The sequence below is a fragment of the Chinchilla lanigera genome, unplaced genomic scaffold (genome assembly GCF_000276665.1).
Source record: "Chinchilla lanigera isolate Chin_1 unplaced genomic scaffold, ChiLan1.0 scaffold00078, whole genome shotgun sequence".
Lineage (NCBI taxonomy): Eukaryota > Metazoa > Chordata > Mammalia > Rodentia > Chinchillidae > Chinchilla > Chinchilla lanigera.
The window spans coordinates 4236839-4264832 of record NW_004955479.1 but is presented as its reverse complement, the minus strand read 5'-3'; the positions used below and the strand labels follow the sequence as shown (position 1 = coordinate 4264832).

The 27994-nt window shown below is 35.0% G+C and overlaps 1 protein-coding gene across 1 annotated transcript in view; it reads left to right on the top strand.

Moving 5' to 3' along the window:
* The window catches only part of Cadps2 (Ca++-dependent secretion activator 2), a gene marked incomplete at its 5' end in the record, with an annotated part of 523834 nt that overhangs the window by 220878 nt on the left and 274962 nt on the right, over nt 1–27994 (top strand). The window contains 3 exon segments of the mRNA XM_013503273.1: nt 5872–5952; nt 8661–8897; nt 15457–15578. Coding sequence (XP_013358727.1) covers nt 5872–5952; nt 8661–8897; nt 15457–15578 — 440 coding nt within the window.

Genomic DNA, 27994 nt, shown 5'->3' with positions numbered 1-27994 from the left:
ATGGCCATGAATGCTGAGGAGAGCATGCAGCTAGGAGAAGAGACCAAAAGCCCCACCTAGAGCCCTCAAGGGCTTAGAAATGTTGCCCTTTTATGGAAGCACATCTCGTTTCATAACAGAAATTAAAATCCTATTTGCCTTAGGGGCATTTATTTTTGTGTAAATGAGGCTAATCATTATTAAACCTAAGCAACTGGAATGGAGGTAAGTAGATGTATTTCTAAAAGGGCACCATGAAGTATCATTGCAGTTATATTTTATTTTACCTTTTTTTTTTTTTTTGCGGTACCAGGGATCAAACTCACGACCTTGCGCTTGCCAAGCAGGCGCTTATGCCACTGAGCTAAATCCCCAGCCCCCTCACTGCAGCTTTAGAACCATTCAGTGTCTTTATTGTGGTGGTGGAAACACAGACCTATATATCTCGGTAAGAAATTATCTGGAACATAATATTGAGGAAATCTACACTATCTGGTTGTGATATGATATAATAGTTTAAGGTGTTACCACTGAGGAAAAGGGAAGCATTACTCCCTAATTCATTTCTGGAGGCAAGTGTTGTACTGATATCAAGACCAGAGAAAGACCCAACCAAGAAAGACAACTACTGGCCAGTCTCCCTAATGAACATATACAAAAATCCTCAGTAAGATACTAGCAAACAGAATTCAACAAATCATCAAGAAGATTACATGACCAGGTGAGATTTATCCCAGGAATGCAGGAACGGTTCAACATACACAAATCAATAAATGTAATACACCATATCAACAGAACCAGAGACAAAAATCATATGATCAATCTCCATAGATGCAGAAAAAGCTTTTGATAAAGCCCAGAACTCATTCATGATAAAAACTCTGTAGAAAATTGGGATGGATGGTCTTTATCTCAATCTGACAAAAGCCATCTATGACAAACCAATGACCAGCACTAAATGAATAAATGAATAAAAACTGAAAATTTTCACTGTAAAATCAGAAACAAAACAAGGATGTCCAATATCACCACTCCTTTTCAACACAGTTGTGAAAACATTAACCAGAGGCAATTAGACAAGAGAGAGAACTAAAAGGAATAAGGATAGGAAAGGAATTAGTTAAATTATCACTATTCACAGGTGACAGGATACTGTACATAGAAGGCCTCAGAAATTCCATCAAAAGACTTCTAGAGTTAATAACCAAATTCAGTTGAGTGGCTGGATACAAAGTCATTACTCAAAAATCAATAGTGTACTTGTTCACCCAACAACAAACTTATTGAGAGAAATTAGGGTAACCATACCTTTCACAGTGCACCCCAAAAATGAAATACTTAGGAATCAATCTAACAAAGGAAGTAAAAGATTTATGTATTGAAAATTAGAGTTTTGAAAAAGGAGATTGAAGAGGATATCAGAAAATGGAAAGATATCCCTTGCTCATGGATAAGAAGAAGCAACATAATGAAAATGGCCATACATCCAAGATTGTTATACGGATTTGATGCTATTCCGATGAAAATACCATTAGTATACCTCACAGAACTAGAGAAAAGACTCCTATAATTCATCTGGAACCAGAAGAGACCTAGAATAGCAGAGGCGATCCTGGGCAACAAAGACAAGTCAGGAGGCATCACAATCCCTGATTTGAAATTATACTACAAAGCTACTGTGATAAAATCAGCATAGTACTGGCAAAAAAAAAAAAAAATAGTCCTGAGGATGAGAGGAATGGATTAGAAGATGCAGACAGAACTACAAATACACTCAGCCTCCTTATCTTTGACAAAGGGGCCAAATATGTTTACTGGAAGAAAGATAGCCTCTTTAATAAATGGTGCTGGAAAACCCTGCTCTCCACATGCTGAAGACTAAAACTAAGCCCATGTCTGTCACCATGCACTAAAGTCAAAATGGCTCAAAGATTTAAATATTAAAGTGGAAACACTAAATCTACTGGAAGAGAAAATAGATCAAAATCTTGAAGACTGGGGTAGGCACAGTCTTAATGAACAAAACCCAAATTGCACAGGAAACACTTCAAAGAGTCAACAGTTGGGATCTTATCAAATTAAAAGGCTTTTGTACTTCAAAAGAAATCAGCAGTAGAGTGAAAAGTCCACCCACAGAGTGAGAAAACATTTTATCTAACTGTCCCTCAGACAAAGGACTTATATCTAGAACATACAAAGAATTGAAAAAACTCAGACCCCACAAATTCAAAGACCCAATCCAAAAATGGGCATCTGAAATGAATACAGACTTCAGATGAAGAAATACCAATGGCAAATATATGAAAAATTGTCCAGCATCATTGATCATCTGAGAGATACAAATTAAAACAACACTGAGATTTCCTCTCATCCCAATAAAATGTCAAGAAAAAGGAACTTTTCTCCACTGTTGGTGGCAATGTAGACTGGTGTAACCACTTTGGAAATCAGTCTGGAGATTCCTCAAAAAATTAGGATTAGAAGTCCCATTTAACCCAGTCATTCCCTTCTGGGTATTTTCCCAAAGGAACTAAAAACATCATACCACAGTGATATATGTGCACCCATGTTTATAGCAGCACAATTTTTCATAGCAGAATCTTGGAAACAACCCAAATCTCCATCAACTGAGGAATGGATAAGAAAAATGTGATATTTTTATGCATTGGAGTATTATTTAGCTATAAAGAAGGTAAACTTGAGGCTTTTATAGGTAAATGGATGCAGCTAGAGTCCATACTCATAAGTGAAATAAATTAGACACTCATGTGTAAACACCGTACTGTCTCCCTAGTGTAAGAACCTGAAAGGGTAAATAAAACTGAAAGGTACAATACACACTGTGAAAGAGAAAGAAAATGCTCAATAGGAAATCACTGGGATGAGGAAAAGGAAAAAAGAAAGAAGAAAGGGAAATACATATATATACACATACACAAGATAGCTAAGATAATTGTACTAATTTCTATTGGTTTATTGAAAGGAATAGTTAATGATTAATTGTTTGATGAATCTTGCATACCTATATCTGGTAATCTGAGCAACTTCTTCAAAAATAACAGTATGTAATACAACAAGCGTTGTTGATTTCCTATCATCTTGTTTTCTAATTCTGTATTGTTTTTATAGTTTTTTGTTGTTTTGTCTTTATGTTATTTTGTTTTTGTACTTTTCTCTTTAAAATAATAAAAACATCTAAAAAATGTAGTGAAATCACTTACCCATTTGTGTATAACTAATATAAAACAGGAATAACAATTAACATTTTGTTCATTGTGTCTTTCTTACATTAGTTTTTCCTTTTTGGGGAGAGGGTAAACTTTTGGGGAGTGTGCTGTTTCATTTTCACAAAATGACACTAGTCATTACTAAAGCTAATATCCTTTTGATGTTTGAAAATTTAGTTTTACAAAGGGAAGGCAATTTAGTACAGCAGTTCTTTACATTACTTTGCCTACATCTTTTTCAGACAAATGCAGTTAAAGCTTTCCCCCCCTCTCCCCCCAGTACCGGGAATCGAACTCACAACCTCATGCTTGCCAGGCAGGCGCTGTGCCACTGAACTAAATGCCCAGCCCCTAAAGCTTTACTATTTTTAAAAGTTGTTAAAAACTGTCTCTTAGTAAGAAAATATAAGAAAACCCAGAAGTAACCCAGTTTCACTGGGGGTTAAGTAAGAGGTGTTCATCTGAAGATATAAACGTTTAAAGATAGGAAATAATGCTTTGGTGAAATTTCAACAACTGTGGCTTTTAAAACGAATGCTATAGTGTGCATGCATGCATGCATGCATGTGTGTGTATATAGTAGGGAGAGAAACTATAAAACTTTTTGGTACAATTAATCATATTATTTTTCTGTGGAAAAATATGTCAGCATTTAATGATAAGATATAGACTGTTACATTTAGTACATTTGGAGTATTACTGTAGTAAGAATTTTCTGATTCATCATTTGTTCTAAGAAGATTGTAATGAGATATCTTGTTTACCTGGAATAGACACTTTTCACACTTTGTTTTTCTTTGTAATTGGTTTTTTGGTTTTTTTGGTTTTTTTTTTGGAACTGGGAGTCAGACTCAGGACCTTGTGCTGAAGGGGACAGAGGGCTCAGTGGGTATCCCAGGCCATTCGGGCACACTCCTGTATTAGTTTTAAAATTCCCAAAAAAAGTTCTTTTGATTTTGGTTTCAGCCACAATGAAAGTAACTTAATTCTGTTTGATTTTCAGTCATATTACAGTTAACAGTTTATAGGTCTTTTGGAACAACAAACTCCTTTACAATGATTTACTTTAAAAATATTGCTTATTGTTTAATTTCTTTTAAAATGAATTTTGTTTTTAAAAATTAACTTGGAAACATTTTAGAAAGGTAGCAACGAGCTTTTACTTTCTTTATAAGAACAAGGAATACTCTGAAACCAAGGATAGGATTCCTTGTGTCCCTCTGACTTACAGTTTATTCTGTAAACAATGATCTAGGCAATCATGTCACTGCCTGCACAAAAGCTATCAGTGAAATCCCCTCTCATGGGCACCAACTCTAAGATCCTCTATGTGGATCTGAAGAGGTATCTATTATGCAACCTGGCCTCTCTCTCCAGGGTCACCTCCTTTCCCACCTTTCCCAGTATCGCACTTCTCAAATCACCATGTATATATAGCCAGGCTAACCACTAGGCTTTGGGGTCCTATTCCTCTATTTTCCCCCTTTTTGACTCTTCATGTATCCCGTCCTGTCAGTCTGGTGGTTTCCTTCCAATCATCTTTCTCAGGCCTCACCCTCTTCCAAGCTGATTTTTAAGTGCAGCGTGGTCCATGTGTGTTCTTCAGCAAAGGGTTGAGTTATTCTCCTGGGTGTTAAATGTTGTGCTAAATACTGATACAGTATTTTCATGTAGCCTTACCAATATGTAATTTATTATATGGTCCATGCTTTTTTGATGGTAGGAATAGGAAAGGGAAAGAAATTAAAGTCAAAAGAAATTTAATATTTAATATCCTCAATTTAACACATTTAAAAAAATAATGAACAAGTAAAGGAAGACAGTAAATGGGGTGTGAGAAAAGAAATCATGAGAAAAGTTAAGGGGATAGAAAAGTTAAAGATTATATCACTGAAGAAATAAAAAAGATTTTGTGTGTAAATGGAGACTTTCTAAGGAACGATAACAGCATGCTTTTCTTTGTGTTAATCAAACTTAGAAGAGAATGCAGTTCTAATGTGGTATGCCCGTCTGTGAAAGAGGGGTCGGTCCTTGGCAGAATAAGTCTGTTGGTATTAGAAGGAAGAATATATGAACGTTGAAATGGTAGAAAATTGTATCATTCAGTTTAAATAGTACTTTAATAGTTTAGCACCAGTACAAGCTTATTGTAAGAATGAAAGAATGATTTTAAAGGTTCATGTAAAGATGTAAAACATTTATTATCTCACTGAAAAATCCACAGTGGGAATTTGAAATACTGAAAAAAAGCAGTTATCTATGTGGAAGTATTTGAGACTGACCTCCTGGAGAGAGCAGAGTCGATTGAATAAACTTAGTGATGACTTGGAATCTCAAGGAAGCAAGGACTTCTTGGTTTAGAGTTGTTGTGAATAAACTCAGCCAAGAATTACTACAGTTAATTTGTTAGTAAACCAAGCAATTGAATCTTAGAGATTTATTAACATTTTTGGGAACAGAACCCAGTGAAATAGTAATTTAATTAGACTACCAAAGCAAAGGAAATGTTTTCCACGTTCCTTTTTCAATAAATGCCTGAGAAAATTTATTAATGTTTCTGAGTCATTTAATCTTTATATATCATTACATTAGATAGTAATGCATATATGTGTATGTGTGTGTATATATATGTATGTACATATATAATTTCTGTTCTGTTTTTAAGCTGGATAATGCAGATGAACAAGCAGCCCAGATCAGAAGGGAGCTTGATGGTCGGCTACAACTGGCAGAGAAAATGGCAAAGGTAAATTATTTACACTGACATATTTTAAAGCATGTTTCATGTAGGTAAAGATACCCAACATAATTTATCATTTTCTTCTTCGAGATACACTTTGTAATCGCAAATACCCGGATGTATGTCTAAGTGAAACATACCCTCCATTTTGAATATCTGTCCTTAATATGTGAAATGTCTATAAATATATTTGTATATTCTTTTTGAGACAAGGTCTTGCTGTATGGATGAAGCTAACTTTGAACTCACTATGTAGCCCAAATATGGCCTAAAATTCTTAATCCTTCTACGTCAGCTTCCTTAGTGCTGTGATTACCATCATATGCCCCATGATTCACTGATAATCTTATGAATTTTTTCAAAGCAATGCCTGAATTTCTCTAATTGCTATGGCAGATCTAGGATAGTTTTAATATTACACTACATAAAATATAATAAAGGAGAAAAGCCCCTTGGTAAATCATGTTATATGCCAAAATATCCATCACAGTACTTGGTAATAGTAATACTAAAAGTGTAATCATTATTTATTAACAGTGTAATAAATGGATTTCAAAAGAATCCATGAGTTTCTATTTCATATAAATAGGGGTGTAACCAGGTATGATGGTGCACCTCTGTAGTCCCAGTACTGAGGTGAGCCAGGAAGGTTACAAGTATAGCCTACCCTTGGCAATTTAGTACCTTAGCTAAACCTTCTCTCAAAACAAACGGGGGTGTGGAGGGTGAATTAGTGCAAAGGCCCTGGTATCCTCCCCCGACAAAAAGGATAGGGGTATTGAATTTAGGATGTTAGCAAAGGAATGATTAAAAATATGAAAAACACTAAGAGGGCTGGAAAGATCAATGGCTATACCCATGATTATTACTCCCTATATATAAAGTAGGCAAGTCATTTAATGTTTTTGAGCCTTGTTTTTTCTTTCTATAAATTAGATGAATGTTGTTTATTGAACATCTACAGTATAGGCAGGCACTGTCTTAGGTGCTTGGGATATATCCAGACAAATGCAGTTGCACTGGGATAACATAAGACAAAACTATTCCTGTATGCCTGCCTAGAATTTATATTCTATTTGCAAGAGCCCTGTGATAAGCAATAAATATGTCATCCATGACATTCTACTATGAAAGGTGATCAGTAGGGTACAGAGTGTAGGAAGAAGGGGATAAGTAGTCAGAATTGTTATCCAGCCTTTGTCCCTGTGATGTTGAAAGGACCATCACCCTCATCCTTGTTTCTTTTTTCTCCAATTTTGAGTGCTTTTGCAGACAGCTTTGGAAGTTGATCCCAAAATATAAAACTAAGTTGTTATGGCTTTTTTCATCTGTGCATGTATTGAAAAATCATTCTAAAGCAACTTTATGTTTTTAAAGGAAATAAAGATGTTCCATAGATAAATACTTGTGTGTTTTTCTTGAGAATGCAAACATCATTTTGTGATGTTGCTTCTAACCATAGAGGAGTATTAAAAGGAAACTTAAGAATCTTCTTTAGGAAAGTCATCATTAATTTTATATTCTCTCTGAAAATAAGCAGTTTTAATATTGATCATACACAGGTGATATTTTAGAAGAAATATGTGAAGGTTGTGTTGGGGTAGGGGAGAGAAACAGGTGGCCTGAGACACTGGGACTGATTCACAAAGCAGTGCCAGATGTTCCATCCCATCCCACCTTGAACAGAGCTGTGCACTTGTCATGGATGTTCTAATTGTGCCAAGGATGTAAATTTCTTAGGTTAGGTTTGAGTGGTACCAAGGGGAACAAACTTAAGGCAGTGATTTTTCTGGAGCATTAGGCCACCACTTCAAAGAAGGCTGTTCTCAGGTTTCATCCCTAGCCAGTTTTGTTCAGAGGGTGACATGTTACCCTGGATTGATGTTGTGAAGGTGTGTCACCCGCAGGTGTCAGATTGGCAAAGATTAAATGAAGCCCAAGAGTCTGAAGGAAAACTGCTCTGATGTTCTGTTTGGAGGAATATAAATTAGTATGATTTTTCTCTGAGGACAGTTTGGCAGTATCTAAATATCAATATTTGGAATGTCTTTAATTGATTGAAAGATTCACAAGTCAGATTGCAGAGACAAAAACATTAAATGGCAGTGCTCATGCACTTCAGTAAGAAAATAGAATCTTCCAAATTGATATTCTTAATCTTTTTCACTTGGCATATTTTTATCATAAAATTGCCTTTTGCTCTAAACTTTTTTCTAAACCTTTAGTAAAAAAGTTACTGAGTTATGGCCATAAAGGATCTTGGCACATTTGTGTGATGTAAAAATTAACTAATTGTGGAAATATGTGGATGACATTATTCAGTAATAATGACATATTTATTGAATGTTTATGTATAAAAGGCCTGTCCTCCCAACAGTGGACCTGTGGTAAGAGATATTGTTAAAATGTTTTTTTCTAACTAGCATAACTATATAGCCTGAATATTTTCTTATAGACCAGTTATTCCAAGCAATTCAAAGATAATAGTGGTTAATTAAAACAAAAACAGAATATGCCTGTGTTTGGGTTTTTCTCTTTTGCAGATCTTATCAAAATTTCCAAAGCATGAGGTTTTAAAATCTAGAGATGAGAGGAGGTTAACTATATTGAGTGTCATACTTCTAAGACAGTGCATTATAGCCATCATATAATCTTTGATGATAAAATTGAAATATGGCTTGTTGAACATTGTTGTTTTCAATGTTGTTTTTAAGGAAAGAAGATTCCCCAGCTTTATAGCAAAAGAAATGGAGAATATGTATATAGAGGAGTTGAGATCTTCTGTGAATTTGCTAATGGCCAATTTGGAAAGTCTTCCAGTTTCGAAAGGTGGTCCAGAATTTAAATTACAAAAATTGAAACGTTCACAAAATTCTGCATTTTTAGACCTGGGAGATGAGAATGAAATTCAGCTATCCAAGTCAGACGTGGTACTGTCATTCACCTTGGAGGTAAGTGGCTTCATCCTGTGCTGGCCTCTGGCAGCATAAATGAGGCTTCACACTAATTTCTGCTGACCTTTGGGGTAATGTTTAGAATTTAAAGCAGGATAATATATTTTGAAGATGTTAAATTATTCTTCATTTGCTAGACAAATAGGTTGTGTATACAAATGAATGCAAATTGTCTTTTAAACATTAAAGCATTTTTAGGATAAAAGGAAAAAATAATAAAAAATTTGAGTAACATATTTATGCCAGCTGAACTAGGTAAGTTCATTATAAAGTCAGCATCAAAATACAGTTGATGGAAATGGAATTTAAAATATTACTACATTCTCTCTAATTTGAAAATGCCTTTCTGGCTTTTTATTTGCCACGCTTCTAAATTATTTCAGCTGTGGGGCCATCTTTCTAGAACTAAATTAAATAAATCAAGTAAATGCACAATATTAGGTGTGGTAGGCGACAAGTAGAGAATTCTTTTCAGGGGCTGTAGTCTCATACAGGCATAGTCAACATGACAGAAAACAAGAATAAATACTATGCATTTAAAATTGTGTCCCCCACAAAAATTGTTCCCCAAATCATCAGTTCATCCCTTTCATATAAAAGTGTGGAAACAAAATCCACTGGTATTCTTCTTAGTGCAGCTATTTGTTGGATGTGTTTTACAATTATAGTTTTTTTAAATTTATGAGTGGAGCTAACCTAGGAACATATCCATGGGTTTGCACAACCCCAGCATACACACAGAAACATCTTTAATACATAGGAGAAAGAATTTATATGCAATATAAGATACAGAAAAGGTTATGTCAGACATCAGAAATATCAGATATCAGGTCTCGCTTGACTTAAATGTCAGCTGTTTTCTTCCCACAAATTTCTTTGCTGTAAGTAAATACTACCAGTCACAAGTTTAAATTTATAGCTCTTAAAGCTTTTTTTTAAGCCTGTGGCTCCTTTATGTTGTTATATTCTCTTTCTCTCTCTCTTTTCCTTCCTCCCCCCCTTTGTTCCTTCCTTCCTTCCCTCCTTCCCTCCTTCCTTCCCTGTCCCCTCCTTTCCCCTCTCCTGGCTCCCAATGCTGCTGTCTCTGTATCCTTAAGAGGCAGAGTTTTAAATATTTTGTTAATTCTACTTTAGGGTTAAAAGGTATTACCAAGTTGCTTCCTTGATGGTAGATAAAGCAAATGTCTGCTTTTGTTCTCTTGACTCCATTCAACTTCAAGCTTGAGATAAGCACTACTTTTCACTGTCTTAACTTCCAAGCTAATGATCTTTTTGTAGATTAATAGATTAAAATTAGTGTCAGAGTAGAACTCTGTGGCTGTAACCCAAGACTTTCATTCTGTATTTATCTGAGTCTGCCATATGGCTCTGCTCCTGGGATTTTTAGTCTCCTCAACCTCACCACAAAAGGTTGTTTAGTTTTACACTGCATAGTATATTACATGTGGAATTTCCTAGTTCCACATGTAGTTCCTGCTGCAGCTCTTTTGCTAGCTGATATAAAAACTTTTAACACTTTTGAAATATTTTGGCCCCCCAAAAATCAGTCATTCAATTATACTATGAATTATTCTAACATGAATTTAACATTTAAATTGATTGAAGAAAAAATAAATTATAAAGCATTTAATTTTTACTATATGTAAATCTTCCATTATATATTTAAAGACTTGGAAACATTCATTTTCTCTTATTTATTATTCAAAAATCTCCTTCTATTATAACTTCTTCTTCTTTATTTATTTATTTACTTTTGCTTTTTTTTTTTTTTTTTTTCCGGTACTGGGAATCGAGCTCACGACCCTGTGCTTGCCAGGCAGGTGCTGTGCCACTGAGCTAAATCCCCAGCCCCATCTATTATAACTTCTTAGGCTGATAAATTAATGCTTAAGTGAATCTGTGACTTATTACTTCGTGGTTTATTCCTAGTATGAAAGGCCTGGTCAGTTAACAATGTAATGGTATTAAAAGATTATAAGCTAAAATTTATTTTAGCATGATCTGACAAGCTTGCATATTTATAAAGCTGTTTGGGTAACTTTATATTGCTCTGTCTAAGGGAGGTATTTTGCTACCAGAGCTTACTATGGATCTGGGTGCTCATAGTGTGTCCTTGGATGCTCATGGTGTTTTATGTAGAAGTTACATGTCCAGTGACAAAATGAAATCATATTAAGTGATGACTGTGTAGTGTCTATCTGCAGAACTCCTGAGAGAATGAGCTGCTCTACTCCTATAGCCACCGGGCCTGTGACATCAGCCAGGCTGCCCTCCCTAGAACCAGTATTTCAGCTAAGAAAACTGAACAATAAGCAGTTAATCCACTTTAAAGCTCTAATATTTCATTTGTTAGAACTGGTCCAGTGGATAAGAAATCTTCACTAAGAACTGGATCCTAAGTCTAAAGGATAAAAGTACAGATTGGAAAAATGTGCAAATGTCACCTTCTTTTTTTTTTTTTTTTTTGGTTTTTCTCCAGTACCGGGAACCGAACTCACGACCTTGCGCTTGCCAGGCAGGTGCTTTTGCCGCTGAGCTAAATCCCCAGCCCCTCAAATGTCACCTTCTTTAAAACTGCTGCCCAGCCCTCCCACTCCCTTCGCTCACCGCATGCTGTTGACTTAACTGAGCTCAATTTTTGGTACAGCACTTACTGTGTAGCACAAAGTTCAGTTATTTATTATGTTTGCTATTATCTGGCTTTTTCTTCTAGTATGTAAGCTGCAGAAAAGTTAATTCCTCCCCTTTACTAACTGAGGTATGGAAAGCACCTAACCCAGGCCTAGCACACAGTTCACTCAACAAATATTTATTAAAGACTTTTATGATATAAAAAACCACCAGTTAGAAATACAGGATTATATTTAAGTCTTTCCATTCATAAAACCTTTAGAAGAAATCATGAAGCAAAACATAAACTGACTGCCAAAACTCTAAGTCTTATAATGGTATGGTAAGGTAATACTCAAGTAAAACTAGCAAAACGTGTTGACCTATGGAGTTATGAGTCTGTATGCTGTACAGAGTGGCTGTGGCATGAAGATAGCTAGACAGGCACACGGAGTCTTTTCACTGACATTAGGCCAGTGGGACCTTTGACTTCTTCTGTACCTGGTAATAACGTCGTTTCCAGTTTCATTGCACTACCTAGCATCATTTTCTCAGAAACCCCACACATTCAGTTGTACAAGCACTGCGTTGTGGCTTTGGAGCCTGTCTTAGTTACTTTTTTGTTGTTGTTGCTGAAACAAAATACCCAGTGCCAAAATTAAGGAAGAAAAGGTTTATTTAACTCACAGTTTGTGGAGGTTTTAGTGCCCACACCATCTCTCTGAGTGGGTTAGCTAGTGCCTCCCTTCTTTTTGATTCTAAGACAGCTCTGTGTTTTCCTCTATTACATCAGTCACAGACATTGAGAAGATGTATCCTAGATCCATTTTATTTTACATGGTTCAGGTTTCAAATTTTGCTGTGAATTGGTTTAAACAACTCAAAATTAGGTCAGCTGATGGTCTGTGGAATTTTTGGTTGTCTTTTCACTAGTGACTGAAACTAGCTATAGCTTTTGCACAGAGGCGGTATCGTAGCCAATGACGTTTATCCAAGGCACGATTATTACTAATTGAAACTAGCTATGCTTATTTTTTCCCTTGTGTCCATCAGATCTGTAATTTTGTGTTTTATTTATGTGTATGGATTCATTGCAGAAGTTACATTTTTTTTTAATGGCAGTTTTTCAGTATCAAACCTTCCTGGTGCAGATGGGAGTATTGTCTTGAGGAGCAGAATGCTGTTTGTTGTATGTTTTAAGAGATTCTGTTTAAAGCAGCTTCTAGTAGAGGTGACAGAAATAATGTCAAGCAGATGTTTCCTTTCATCTCTTCTATTCCTTGGCTACTAAATACACTGTAGAAGTGGTACTGTGTTAACAGTGATTTGAAACATGAACAAGTGCTGTTAAGGTTTGTAGACCTACCTTGTGGTACACAATTCTGGTGTTTTACATGTATTAAATGACCATTAAACTGGGCATAGTGTCACACACCTGTAATCCCAGCACTCAGGAGTTTGAGGCAGGAGGATCATTGGAAGTTCAAAGCCAGCCTGGGCTACAAAGTGAGTTCAGGCCAGTCTGAACTGCATAGTGAAATCCTGTCTCAGAAAGACAAAACAAATAAATAAATTAGTGACCGTCAACAACTTTTATTATTGATTGAAAAAGTTATTAGAGTCACAATGCTAAGTCCAAATGAAGCTGGCTTTAAATTGATATTATTTTTTATTCATCTCAGTTTCTGGTTTTACTAAAAGTAACCAATTTCAGCATTCCTAACAAGAATCTGGAGTCATTAAACTTACCTAGCAACTTTATGTTCCTTACTTAATCAGTTACTAGTACTTCATCCCAATTTCCCTGAGTCCTAGAAGAGCTTCTCTTAGTTTATTTCCACTCAGGGTTTGTGTGTGTATATGTGTGTGTTGGGGTCACTTAATAGAATTGAGCCCAGGACCTTCAGTCTGAACTACAGGCTATATCTCTAGCTTCCCTCACTATCAGGTTAATAATATCCCTTAGTTATTGTGGGCTGATCAGGTCCTCAATCTCCTGAATGAGTGTACATGAAGGCTGAATAAAAAGAGGCAAATGGAGTGATTTCATGGCTCCAGGAGGATCAGAGCTCTCTCACAGAATCTGAGATTCTCTGAGGGCTAAGACCAAGACCTTCTGTGGGTGGCCTGTATGTATTTGGTTATGAGAAGAGAGAGGAGTACCCAAGAAGGGTGGAATCACTCAAAGATTTCTGCAAGTAAGGTGTTAAGTTAATCCACCCAAGAGATACCTGAGGCTATAGTCTTTATCTTGTTGAGATCAGATCCAGGTGACCTTGGCTGTGATCATGTCTTACCCTTTGAGGCTTTCTGGCTTCATCCACCACTACAGGTTTTAGTAAAGATTAGTGACTACCAGAGGTTCACTTACTGAGTCCACCATTTTCAGACAAAGAGCCTAGGCCTTGAACAGATTCATAAGTGAACATGAAAGGCCAATTGATTAATTTAAGTCCTGCTCAGGTCTGCTTCATAGTGGTCTCCATCACCCAACCCCTGCTTTAAAAAAAAAAAAATATTTTTCTAAGACTGGGTCCCCCTGAGTTACCCAGGCATGGCTCAAACTTGTGACTCCCTATCTCAGCCTCGCAGGGAGTGGGGGTTATAGTCATGATGCTGACTTGAGTCCGTATATTTTTCAGCATGTGTTTCACTATGACAAAACACCAGAGCCCTAGTTAAGGAAGGAGACATGTTCTGAGTTTGAACTTTTACATTTTTAGTGACTAATTTTCCATAGATTTGCTGAAAAGAAAACAAAATACACCTTTGAATTTATAAACATAAATCCTTCTGTTTGTACTAGATTTGAAATATAAACAGTTTAAGGGGATTTGTTCCTTTCAGACCTTTTGGATCAAGAATCATGTCACAATTCCATGTAAAATCTAATAAGGTAGATTTGCCTATTCTGGGTATTTCACATAAATAGAACCATAAGATTTTAGGACAGCCTTCTTTCATTTAGAGCATTTACATCTTGTAGCAGATATTAAGACTTCATTTTTATAACTGGCTAATATTCTATCACACACCACTAGATCAATAATGAAGCTAATTTACATATATAAATTACCTTTGAATCTATTTTATAAGATGTAGAAAATTCAATAATGCTGATTCTTATATAAAATTACAGAAAATATACATTGTTTGTAAATTCAGTGAGACTATTACTTTATAGTATTTTAGGGTTGTTAGCCTTTTATACAAATATGGAAAACATGCTTGAAAAAATATGCGTTCTTACTTTCCTCCAGGAGTTATAGATAAGGCACTATGAATTTTTCTATTGTTTTTTGGTGTCTTGTATTAAATTAGCACATATGTTTAATGGACCAAAACATTATTTTTTCCCTGGCAAGTTACTATTTAAATGTTCAGTGGCAAATTAAAATTTTCATTATGTTTTTCTTTTGAGGTATATAGTGGCCATAGAGAAAATTCTTCTTTTTTTTTTTTTTTTGAGAAAATTCTTCTTAAATAGTAATAGTTATATCAAATCAGTGAATATAGAAAATTTCTAATGTCACATATTTGTACCAGTGAACTAGTACAATGCCTATGATAATAAATACTATTATCACTCCATGGAGCTCAATATGTACTTGAATTATACTCATTGAATTTTTATCTGTGATTCTGCTTTATTTCATGTAGACTTGCTGTAATTTTTAAGATCTGAGGTTCACTTAATTTCATGACTTATATTCAGGGACTTTAACCTTCTTTTTATTGAATAGCTATCAGAAGATACTTCCTCAGAATGCAGACTTCCTCAAAGTAGTTCTTTATTGTAGCTTCTATAAATAGAGACAGATTATAAAAACAAAATGCTGGCAGTATTATAAATGTATCGTGGGTCTTCATTAAATTCTTGCTAATATTTCTGCATATGCTAATGCTATCCACTTTGCTTACTATTTTTAAATCGTTTTATCTTCAGATTGTCATAATGGAAGTGCAGGGTTTAAAGTCAGTCGCCCCCAATCGAATTGTTTACTGTACAATGGAGGTGGAAGGAGGAGAGAAACTTCAGACGGACCAGGCTGAAGCCTCGAGGCCACAGTAAGCGAGCTGAAAACATACTTGGTATTTTCTAAAGAGATACGCTGTACTTATTGTGTGATTTCAGGGTGCTACATTCTGAAACTCTTATTTGGCCTGTTTTATCTAAACTGTGTTAGAATCACTATGCTCCTTTCTGAATAATGGCATTAGAGTTAGAACTGTGACAAACCCTTGTGTAGTACAAGTGGACAATCCAGTACGCGGGTATGTGGCTGTTAGTACGATGGTGGTAGATCATTTATAAGGAAAACATGCATTAGCAAGTGTTATTTAGAAGTGACATGAGACCCTATTTCAGTGATTGCAGTTGTACCCTAACCCTTTCCCATTTCCATGCCACAGTTTTGTGGAGATGGACCGGTGGACGTCTCAGTTCGGCACAGTGACTGAGAATTGTTCAGTGAGTAGATTTGCATTGGAGAACCAATGAATGACTCCATCCCATAATCAGAGATGATCAAATTGTTCATTGCTGACAGTTTAATGTTGTGAATCCTGGGAATGAGTTTAATGAAATTTGGAAGATGTTCTCTTTCACTGATTTCAATGTGGCAAATATCACAACGTCAGATAGAAATAACTGCCTGGCCTGAGGGATTCAAATGCAAGTTGCCTGTCCCTTCTGTGTACACTACTCTTAGAAAACTTACTCATCATTTAATCTTTATTTAAAGTGTCTTATATTTTCATGGCTTGCACAGAATATTGTGATGTTGTGAAGAAGCAAATTAAAACTTCTTACTCTGCCTCACAAAATCCTGCAGGTCTGCCCCTCGCCAGTCTCCTGCTTTTCGCTCTGCCTGCATTCTCCTTCTCATTTTCTTTGAGTTGCTAGAAGCTTGGCTTTGGGAATCACAAACATCACTTTCTAAGAAAAACCTTCCATTTAGCCCTAATTTACTTTCTGTACATGTAGATTTGCCTACTCTAGATATTTTACATAAATAGAAGCATAAGATCTTCAGCCTGGCTTCTTTCATTTAGCACATTTAAATCTTGTAGCAGGCATCATGACTTCGTTTTGATAACTGGGTAATAGTCTATCATGTATATGTACCACACACACCATACTTATCAAGTCATCTTGAGTGATATATGCTTGGATTATTTCTTCCTTTTGTCTAGTGAAAGCAGTGCTCCAATAAACATTGGTGTACAAATAACTGTTTTGAGTCCCCATTGCAATTATTTGGGTTATATGCTTGGGTATGGAATTGCTGCCCCATTTACATTTTTATCTGCAATGTATAAGGTTTTCAGTGGTTTCCACCTTATCAGTATGTAGTTTTCATTGCCTGTCTTGTGTGTGTGTGTGTGTGTGTGTGTGTGTGTGTGTGTGTATTACCTTTTCAAGCTGATATGAAGTATCTGAGTGTGTTTGGGATCTGTGTAATGACTAATGATACTGAGCATCTTTTCAAGTGCCATTTGAATACGTTGGAGAAATGTGTATTCAAGTCTTTTGTCCCTTTTAATTTAGCTATTGGTCTTGGGTTATCAAATTTTAAGAGTTCTTCGTATATATTAAATACTATACTTCCATCATATGATTCATGAATGTTTTCTTTTATTGTGTGGGTTTTTCACTTCCTTGATTTGTCTTTGGAAGCACAAAATTTTGATGACGTCCAGTTTATTGTTTGCAACTTATACTGTAGAACCCTATTACCATACAAGATCACAGAGATCTGTCCTTATGTTTTCTTCTAAAGTTTCTGTCATTTTAACTCATCAATTTATGTGATTGAGCCATTTTGAGTTAAGTTTTTACACGATGTGTGTAATGTAAGGATCTGACTTCCTTCTTTTTCATTTGACTGTTCAGTTTTTTCAGCACAGTTTGTTAAAAAAAACTTTCCTTTCCCACTAAATACGTTCTTTGCATCCTATTTGAAAACCAAATGGGCATTAGTACATGCATTTATTTTTTTATCTCTCGTTTTTATTTTATTGATTTATACATCTATCCTTCTGCTAATACCACACCATTTTCTTTACTATTACTTTTTAGTAAGTTTTAAAGTCCAGAGTGCAAACCCTCCAATTATGTTCTTTTTGTAGATAGTTTTGGCTGTTGTGAATTTCCGTATAAATTTCAAGATCAGTTTGTCAATTTCTGCAGAGATTCTGCAAACCTCCTAGGCTGAGATTCTGATATAGATTGCATTGAATACAGTCAGTGTAGAAACTATTTTCATCTTAATAAGAAATCTTTTTATCATTGGATGTGGATGTCTATCCAAGTATTTAGATCTTTAATTTTGTTCAACAATATTTACTTTTTTTTCTTTTTTGATGCTAAGTGTAATTGAAGCTATTTTCTTAATTTTGTTTTTGGATCATACATTCCAGATATATAGAAATACAGTTGATTTGTGCATTGATCTTGCATAATGTAGTCTTGGTGAATATTTTTATTCTAAGTTTTTAGTTGATTTCTCAGGATTTTCCTGTATACAACAGAATATCATTCAAATGTAAATGCAGTTTTATTTCTTTCTGGCCAAGATAGATGCTTATTTTGTCTTCTTGCCTAACTCACCTCTAGTGTGGTATTGAATAGAAATTGTGAGAATGACATCATTGTGTTTGTTCCTGTTCATAGGAGACAAATGTATGTCAGCTTTTCAAAATATCATGCTAGCTGAGGGTTTAGCGCAGAAGATTTTATCAGGCTTACAGGCTTGTTAAGTGCTTATTATATGCTTACAGGCTTACAAATGTTTTCAATCTAATGGATTTTGTCACAGTATCTCTGCATCTGTTAAAATGATCATAATTTTTAAATTCTATTCAAATAGTTTGTTACATGGTCTTCAGGTTTTAAGCCAAGCTTGTACCCCTCACACAGTTCCAAATTGTTACTAAATTATATTTTCTATTATTTTGTGAAAGATTTTTGTAGGTGATATTATTCAATGATATCTTTTTGTGGTATCTCTATCTTATATTTTGTATCAGGATATAGTGGCTTGGCAGAATGAGTTTGGACATGGTCTCTCCCAGTTAATTGGCTCTTGATTTGCATTCTTCTATCTTAATGTATGCAATTATAGCTATAAATTGTCCTTGATGTACTGCTTTAGGTGCATGAATATGTATTGCTATACTTTACTTTCATTTTTATCATTATGATGTCTTTTTCAATTACTAAATATATTATTTGTACAGTAAATAATTTAGTGGGGAAAGCATCTTAGCTGCCAAAAACATGAGCTCCGGGTCCCACTGTGCCATCCTCCAGTAAGGGGACTGGGTCTCCCCATCTATGATGCACTGAGAATGCACCAGTGTGCCTCCACACACCGGTGGGGAAGCTCCTTTACAACACTCACATTAGTTTATTTAGTCCACCTTACTAGCGTATGGCCTAAAACCTAGCGTAAAAACTGGCCTAAAACCCTCAAATTGTAGTTAAGATATATAGATAGATAGATATAGATATAATTTTAGTTAAGATATATAATATATATATTAGAATTCACCCTTCATAAATTAAATGGTATTTCATAATTTTTTTCAGTCATGCAACTATCCTCACAATCCCATTTGCACTGTATTCCTATTACCACTCAAGTTCCAGGAAAGCACTCACGAAATCTTGAGCAGTATAATTTTGCTTTTACTAGATCTTTCATAAAAATGGAATCTTGCAATATTTACTGTTTGTATCTGACTTTTTTATTGTTTAGTGTAATTGCTACAAACTCTTATGTTTAATTGATACTTCAGTGTTTGGTCAATGGAATGAATTGGCTTTTATCTTAGTAGTGATTTTTTTAACACTGACTTTTCTCACAAATAATGAAAGTTGTTATAGAATGTTGCTCAGCATATTTCTAAAACACAATGTACTCATAAAAAACTGGGAACATGTGAGCATACAATTAAAATGAATTAAAATACTTGAATATCAGAGAGAAAATATATAGCAACTTTTGTTTTTGGTTTTTCTTTCCAGAGAAACTTGACTAAAATAGCCTTAGTATTTTTTTTTTTTTGTGAATACTGAATTAACTTTTAAAGTGAATTAAAATATTTGTATTGATTATTGTTTCCCAGAAGCAGATTATCTTAAAAGTGTATCTTCTTACTGCTTATCAACTGCAGCTTTCCTGTAGTACAGTTCCTTTCAACCCTACCTCTCTGGCACAACAGGAAAGAGATTCATGTTCTCCATCATCATTGTGAATTATGGCTCAGACACGTTTTCTAAATTTTATTGCTTCAACAGTTTGTGCTTTGTTGGAGAGCAATTCATCCTTCTGTCTGATGCTAATTAAAGTGCCATATTTAGTCCATATTTCCAATAAACTTAATCACGATTTCTAGCCGTTGCCTATTTCATTCCTGTAGTTCAGATTTCCTGCCAGCAATTAGGGGGAAGCAGCAAGGGAGTTTGGTGAATAACTTAGGATACAAGACCTGGGGTCCAATAAACTGGTTTTGATAGACAAGTTTGATTTATGAAGAGTGATGATGAGGCAATTTAATTTGGGAATATTTTGTTTTTAATTGTAGATTTTAATATAGGGAGGGGAATGTGGATAAATTATATTTTCCCCCTACAGAGAAAACTCTACTATTGATGCATTTTTAAGTCATTGCTTTATAGTCTGTCAATGAACCAGAGAAAGTTTTAATTTTCTATGAATGAAGTACAAAGTGTTGCTATATTTTTATAGCATTTTTACATTTCAGTCATTCATTCATTTTAGATTTAGTTATGCCACCTAAAAGGAAATGGAAAGTTAGTAAAAATGACAGGCTAGATATAGGATGTATTTGTAGTATTCACAAATTTCCTGATCTATACTGATTGTTAAGGCCCATTGACTTCAAGGGATGAGCATCCTTTGAGTGCCTAATTGTGCAAAGGAGCTAATATAATTCCCTTTGGAGATTTTACATGGATCTTGGTACCAGGGAAATAAAAGAAGGGAAATTGGTTATTAATAGCAAACAGAGGAGATGAGATTCGAGTTAAAAAATTTAAGCATACAGTGCAATGTTACAGTAACAAACATGTAGTAATAATCAAAACAATAAATTAAATTAGTTGCTTTAAAGAACAATCATTAGTAAGCAGCACTACACTTGTGCTACACTCTCTGCCTCTTTGTCTCGTAGAGCTGTTGCAGTAGCTTTATAGGGGCTCTGTTCCCTACCTACCTAAGAAGTAAAAGGATAAATAGGCAAGGTGGAATAAAAAAAGCAGAAGAATTGCATCACTACAGAAATATGTTTATGGACAGAATATTCTTTTACCTCATAAAAGTGATGGGAAACCTAGTCCACAATACTCATTTCTGGAAACTTAGATCTTTAACCAGAAAGGTAATAATTTGTCAGCTATTGAAAAAATATTGCAGCTACAAATGGAAAATTAGCAGAATGACAAAGTACTGGGACAAGCAATGGAGAGAGATTAAATATAAACCACATATAAGCCAAAAGAAGCTAACTCTTAAAAACATTCTAGCTTTCATTTTAAATTATTAATGTCAGAATTATTTTGAGGTATAATTCATCAGTCAGCTGTTTTTATAGTCAAGAGATTAAGTATGCTCTTTATATGATACATCAAAAAGTATGCCTAGGGTATCTTTTTGTTTTCATTTGTAAAATCATGCAAATCATTTTTGTTACCAGATTCACTAGAAATAACAGTTCTGTAAGACTAATATTAATGGTTTAGAACAAAAAGAAGTCTAAAGAGACAAATATTGGCCAAATACAGATGTCAAATTCATAAAGAATTTATTTATAAGTAAAACAAGCTACTTGAAGAATCCTCATAATTGAAGGCATCTGAAGTAATTAGAAAAATACCATGGTTAAAATTCCAGATGCTAGCTGAAGAGCATTCCTCTAGTGAGAAACAGCAGTGATATGGTTTGGAAGAAAATATAATTATTGACATGTTTGTGATGGATTTACAGTTTGCAGATAACTTCCATTATAGTTGTTACTTTGTTCTTTAGAGCAACCTCTTGTAGTTATTATTGCTTTCTTTGAATATTTTGTAACCAATTACTGAATCAGTTATCAAATTTGTCAGGGCATTATAAGTAACAAACTCAATTTTTTTTCTTGTTCTATACTCCCAGACTCTAGGGTTTCACTTCTGTAACCCTTAAAGGCAAATAAAATACCCTACTTTTCTGGTCACTTTTACACATTAAAATACTTTAAAATTTTAGACCAGTTTAAATAAAAACTTACACATTTTCAAAAATTTCCCTTTCCTTCCAACCCATCCAAAAGCCTGTAGTGGGGAAAGAGTGCTGTAGTCTAACCTTTTCACTCTTTTTGTTTTGTCTGCCCATCTCCTGCAACTTTTTTTAGGATTGGGGTTGGGAGGAGGGGAAGTGGGAAAATGTCTGTGTATGTTGTGATTTATATCTGGATATCCCCTTGCCCAAAGCCTCATGTGCTCATAGGGGGAGCTTTGGAGAGGTGATTGGGAAGGGATGGATCTACTGATGAATGTATAGCAGGGTGTGATGCTGGGAGGTAAAGCCTGGTGGGAAGTGGGATCTCTGCTCCCTTGACCATTTGCTGCTTCCTGCCTTCAGTGCCATGAATTGTTACTCTTCTTCATGTTCCTCTGTCATGCTGCCTGCCTTGAAACCAGCCAACTATGGACTGAAATCTCCATAAAGTGTCAACCAAAACAAATCTCTCCTCCTCTTTACTTGTGTCAGGTATTTTCTCACAGCAAGAAGGAAGTATCTAAGACATATATAACTGCTCATTATATTTTTCTCTGGTTATGCCCTCTATTTTGGCAAAAGTCTACAAACTTTTCTCTGATGTAGATCTTAGGAGAAGTGCCACATAGTGGATGAGGGACTTCTGACATTAGAACATCCCTCACAGCATGGTGTGTCCTGTGGATGCCTTCTTTTCTCTCCACCAAACTGCCAGTTTAATAATATGACATATGTATCATTTTCCTGCTTGAATTTCGTTTCCTTAGCAGGTGGCCCATGAAAGTTTGAAATTCCCTCAAGACAAGGTCTTCAAGGATAAAGGGTCTTCATGAGGACAGATACTATGTACTATATTCCGATTCTCCGCTATCATACCTACACTAATAGGGCTCAGTAGATGCTCATTAATCTAACTAAAGTGTTTTATCTACTATTTAAGGTATTAAAAATAGTCTGTGACTTCTTTTATCACACCCTTAAGCTCCTGTTTTTCTGGAAATCCCACAGGAAACACATTTCCTTTAATGGGCCAGTACTTTCTTTTGTTGTATGTACTCACTTTAGACTGATATTCCCTGATTATTTCTGGACACATGATATCTTGGCTAAGACAGCATTTTTCAAACTGAGATGTGAAGCCACCTGGAAAAACAAAGTAACTTTTGGAGAAATGCAAAGATGTAAGGATAGCATTGACATGTGACTCCTCAGATTCTGTAAATACTCTTTCCTAAAGCTCTTCTATCTAGGAAAGGACCTGATATATTCATGATATCCTTCTCAACCTCCCTCTCACAGTTACCTTTCTCCTACTTTATAAAAGAAAGGTGCACCTCTCACTAAACCTACTCGTATTGTGGTGTTTCTTGTCTCAGAGTGGATGTCCCTCGAGAATATTATGCAAAAGGAAAATATCATTAATTTTGAGACAGTAATTGATGGATGATGTAATAAATCTTGCTGTATATTAGTTTCTGCTTTGCTTTCAACAAAGTTGACTGTTTTATGCAAGTCTTCTAAATGATTGGAAAAGGGATTTTTGCATATTAATCACAAGGTGGTTTGGGGACATTCGCATAGGAAAGAAACAGATTAATGAGCACTGCTATCATAATGCTCCCGTATTTTTATTTTCTTAAAGCTTACAATATGAAAACAAAAACCAAGATTAAAATTGATGCTGAATTCTCCCTATCTACAATTAAATACTAGACACCTGTGGATACATGAACTAAAAAATATAGCACTGTCTAGTTCTTTGAGATACATATCTAATTAATTTACTTGTAATATTTATTAATAAATGTCATATTTATTTTATATACTTGAGTTTTAGTAATTCTAATAAAAGTACAGGAATTTTGTTTTGTTCTTGTATTAAAAAAATGATTGGTGCACGTTTGTAGTATACAATGATTTATTGTGTGGAATTGTTATATGTACATGAAATTTTTAAATCCTTTTTATCTCCTTTCTTGCCCCTCTCTGCATCTCTTGGACCCCTGCTTTTATGTTATAATCAGAGAAAATGACAAGTTTCATATATATATATATATATATATATATATATATAAAATATATAAATTTGATACAAATAGTGATTACAGGGTAATCAATAAACCATATCCATTCATTAAAATATATTATGGCAGGATGAAATTCTCATTTTTAAAAGGCTAATAGTACTAAAGTAAGAATTTGAAGAAAAAAGGGAATACTGTAAACTTGTATTAAAAAAAAGAGTTGTGTAGGTATTTTTAATGGATCATTCCAGGAACAGACTGCTGTAATGGTCAGTGTTATGGTTTCTGTCTGCATTTTCCCCCAAATCCTCGTGCAGTCATGGGTTGGGCTTCTAGAGTTTATGACTGAGCCATAGTCAAATGCTGGGATTATGGGTGTGAGTGCTACATCTGCCCCTGGGGCCGGTAGTTTGCATACAATGTAAAGGAGAGAAAGAGGGTGCTTACCACACTCCTCCCTTTTTGCTCTTGCTGCTTTTGCTATCTTACGCTGCCATGAACTGTTGCCCTGTGCCGTGTGTCACTCTGCCTTGGAGCCAGCCAAATATGGACTGCACAAAAACCTGCACAAACTGTGAGCTAAATAAACCTTTCCCTCCTTAATTTTGGGTGTCAGGTATTTTGTCTCAGCAATTAGAGAAGAATAACCAAGACAGTCAGATATAATTGAGTCTTCTTAAGAGTGACATCATTGTTTTACATTGTTTTATGTTAAGTGTTAATGTAATGTACCAAAAATTCTACCTCTGCTGCTCATTAAGTTGATGTTAAAAATTACTAGTTTCTCACTTATAAATGTGTACAGAGGGTATATAGTTGTCTAGAATTATTGTAAGAAATACATGATAAGGTTTGAAGGTTGCTTTTCTGGGACCTGCCAATACTAGAGCCAGAACTGAGTCCTGGGGTTAGAAGATTTTACTGATTTTAGGCTTCACATGTTAACTGCTTAACTCATACAGCCAAAAGAAATGCCTTTATTATACTCAATGGCTGCTCCTCCAACATCTAGCGAGCAACCCACAGTTACCAGAGATGCCCAGAGACCTCTCTGGTACTGCTGCCACAGATCTTTACCCAGACTAGTGCAATTCCTGTGGGGGAAATGAAACACAGGAGTTCTCTTTAGACACATGTCGTGATAAAATCTTAAGGGTACTCCTGTGAAGTGAATAGAGATTGCACATGTAAGAATTTGCCTGGATCTCAGAGCACTCAGTGAATGAAGAAAAATAAAATCACAAGTAAAAAGGCATTTGAAAAAAAATCTAGTTGAATAGCAGTTGAGGTGGTAAATAAGTTCATGCTTTGAACAATGATCAGGACCGATAATATTTAAAAACAAAAATATATTGGATAAACGTTAAGCAAGTAGACCTTTTAAAAAAATTTAGTTGACAAAGATCATCTACAATCAAGTTATATTATTACACCCTGTTTTACATCATATGTGATGTATGCATTGTGCAATAAACATCTCAGTCACGTCATCGCTACCTGTGATACACATTAGCTCTCCAGAACTTGTTCAGTTTATATCTGAAAGTTTGTATCCTTTGACCAACATCCTCTCATTTCCTCCATTTCATTGCCTTTAGCAACCACTGTTTTCTGTTTTAAGAGTTCAACACTTTAGTTTCCACTTACATGGTCATACAGTAATAGAATTGTTGAAGAATTCAAAATTTCAGAGGACCCTGCCTGTGCCACATCAGGAAGAGCCCTCTCCACCATGGTCTTCAAACTTCAAGCTTCATATGTGTAGCAGACTCTATACCTTGTTTCTACTTAGCACAGGCTGTATAAGTGACTCTCAGACCTTATTTCTCACCCACAAAACAGGTAAGCCTGCCTAGAAGAGTAGGCATCTTTAGGGAGAAACAACAGATGGAACAAAAGTACCACCCCTAAGAAAAGCCCACAGCAGGTATAAACTAAACTAAAATTAAAAAATTAAAAAAGCAAGATGGGATTTTACATTGAGAGTGGCTTCACAGTGAAGCAACATTTGAGAAGTAATCTAGTGCAGTGCCTGCCATATTAGAGAGAGTTAATTCTCAAGGTTAGCCTAGAAAGAGACAAGTCAGGTAACAATGCCTAAAGTCTCAGTACAATGAATGGACCAGATATGGAAAGTAGTTAAGTAAGTAGAAGGGGAAGAAAGGAAATTAGTAGCTATAAAACTATTAAATTTCAGGAGTAAATCAGTGGTTATGATGGTTATGGTATAGCCATCATTTGATCTCAAGTTGGTCTAAACCAAATTTGCTAATCTAAGCCACAGATTAGCAGAATGCATCAAGAAACAAGATCCAGCAATATGGTATATATAAGAAATACAACTCCTGCCCCCATTAATACACTAAAAGTTAAAGGAAAACAATACTCTGTGCAACAGGAAACTGAAAACAGGCAGGAGTAGCTATCCTGTTTTCCAAAAACTAGACCTTAAGCTGAAACTGATCAAAAGAGGTAAAGATGGTCACTACATACTGGTTAAGGGAAGCATTCAATAGGAAAAGATAACAAATACAAACATACATGTACCAAACAATGGTGCACTCAACTTCATAAAACAAACACTACTGGACCTAAAATATATGATAAATATAAGTACAATTATAGTAGGTGACCTCAGTAACCCACTATCACAAAATATCAACTAAACAAAGAAATCAACAAAGAAGTATCAGAATCGAACTAATTCTTGGAACAAATACACTTAAATAGAGTGTTCCTCTCAACAACAGAATACAAATTCTTCTCAACAGCTCATGGAACTTTCTTCAAAGTTGACCACATATTAGCAAATAAAGCGTGCTTAACTAAGCACAGAACAATTGAAATTTTGCCATGGATATTATCAAATCATAGTGCAATGAAACTAAAAATCAATGGAAGGACAAACCTCCAAAATTAGAGAAATTCATGGAAATTAGACAACACACTCTTGAATAATCAATGGGTTATAGAAGAAATTGAGAAATAAATGAGAGGTCCTAAAATTAAATGATAATTCCAGTACAACATTCTAGAACTTATGGGACACAGTGAAAACATTTCTGAGAATTTTATAGCTGTGAACGTCTGCATCCAGAAAAACAGAGCAAGCCTAAATAAATAACCTAATGATACATCTCAAGATTTTAGAGAAACAACGCCCTGATTCCAGAGGTAAAATGATGAAGGAAATTATAAATCAGAGCAGAAATCAGTGAAACAGAGACTAAAAAGAAAAGATACAAAGAATAAATGAAGAGCTGGTTCTTTGAAAGAATAAAAAATAGACAAACCTTCAGTCAGTTTTTCAAAGTAAAGACACAAATCAATGCAATTAGAAATGAAAAAGGTGAAATCGCAGCAGACGTTGTCAAAATCCAAAATGTCACCAACTGCTTCACAAACCATTAGGCCAACAAATTGGAGAACTCAGAAGAAATGGATAGATTCCTAGATACATCTGAATTACCAAAGCTGAACCAGAAAGACTTAAAAATTCTGAATAATCCAATAACAAGCAATAAAATTGAAGCAGTAGTAAAAATCCTACCGTTTAAGAAAAGCACAGGACCTGATAGATTCGCTGCTGACTTCTACAAGAATATCAGAAAAAATCTAATGCCAATACCCCTCCAACTCTTTAGTGAAATCGAAAGGAAATGTTTACTCACAAAGTCATTCGTGGAAGCTAGTATTAACCTCATTATAAAACCAGACAAGAAGCCAACCAAAAATGAAAATTACAGATCAATATCTCTAATAAACATAGATGTTAAAATCCTCAACAAGGTACTGGCAAACAATGTAATGAATCATCAAAAAGATCATATACCATGACCAAGTAGGCTCCATTTTAGGGATGCAAGAATGGCTCAATATGTGCAAATCAAAAAATTTAATTCCACATATAAACAGACAGAAAAATCACATGATGTGTCAATAGAAACAATAGAAAAAGCCTTTGAAAAAATCCAAAATTCAGTCAGGATCAAATCCCTGAATAGGTTTTAGAGGACCTTATCTCAATCTAATAAAAGCCATTTATGACACACTTAAGGCCAACATCATATTAAATAGGGGAAAAACTAAAGGCGTGCCCTCTAAAATCAAGAACAAGATAAGATATCCACTATCACCACTCCTGCTTAACATAGTCATGAAACATTAGCCAGAA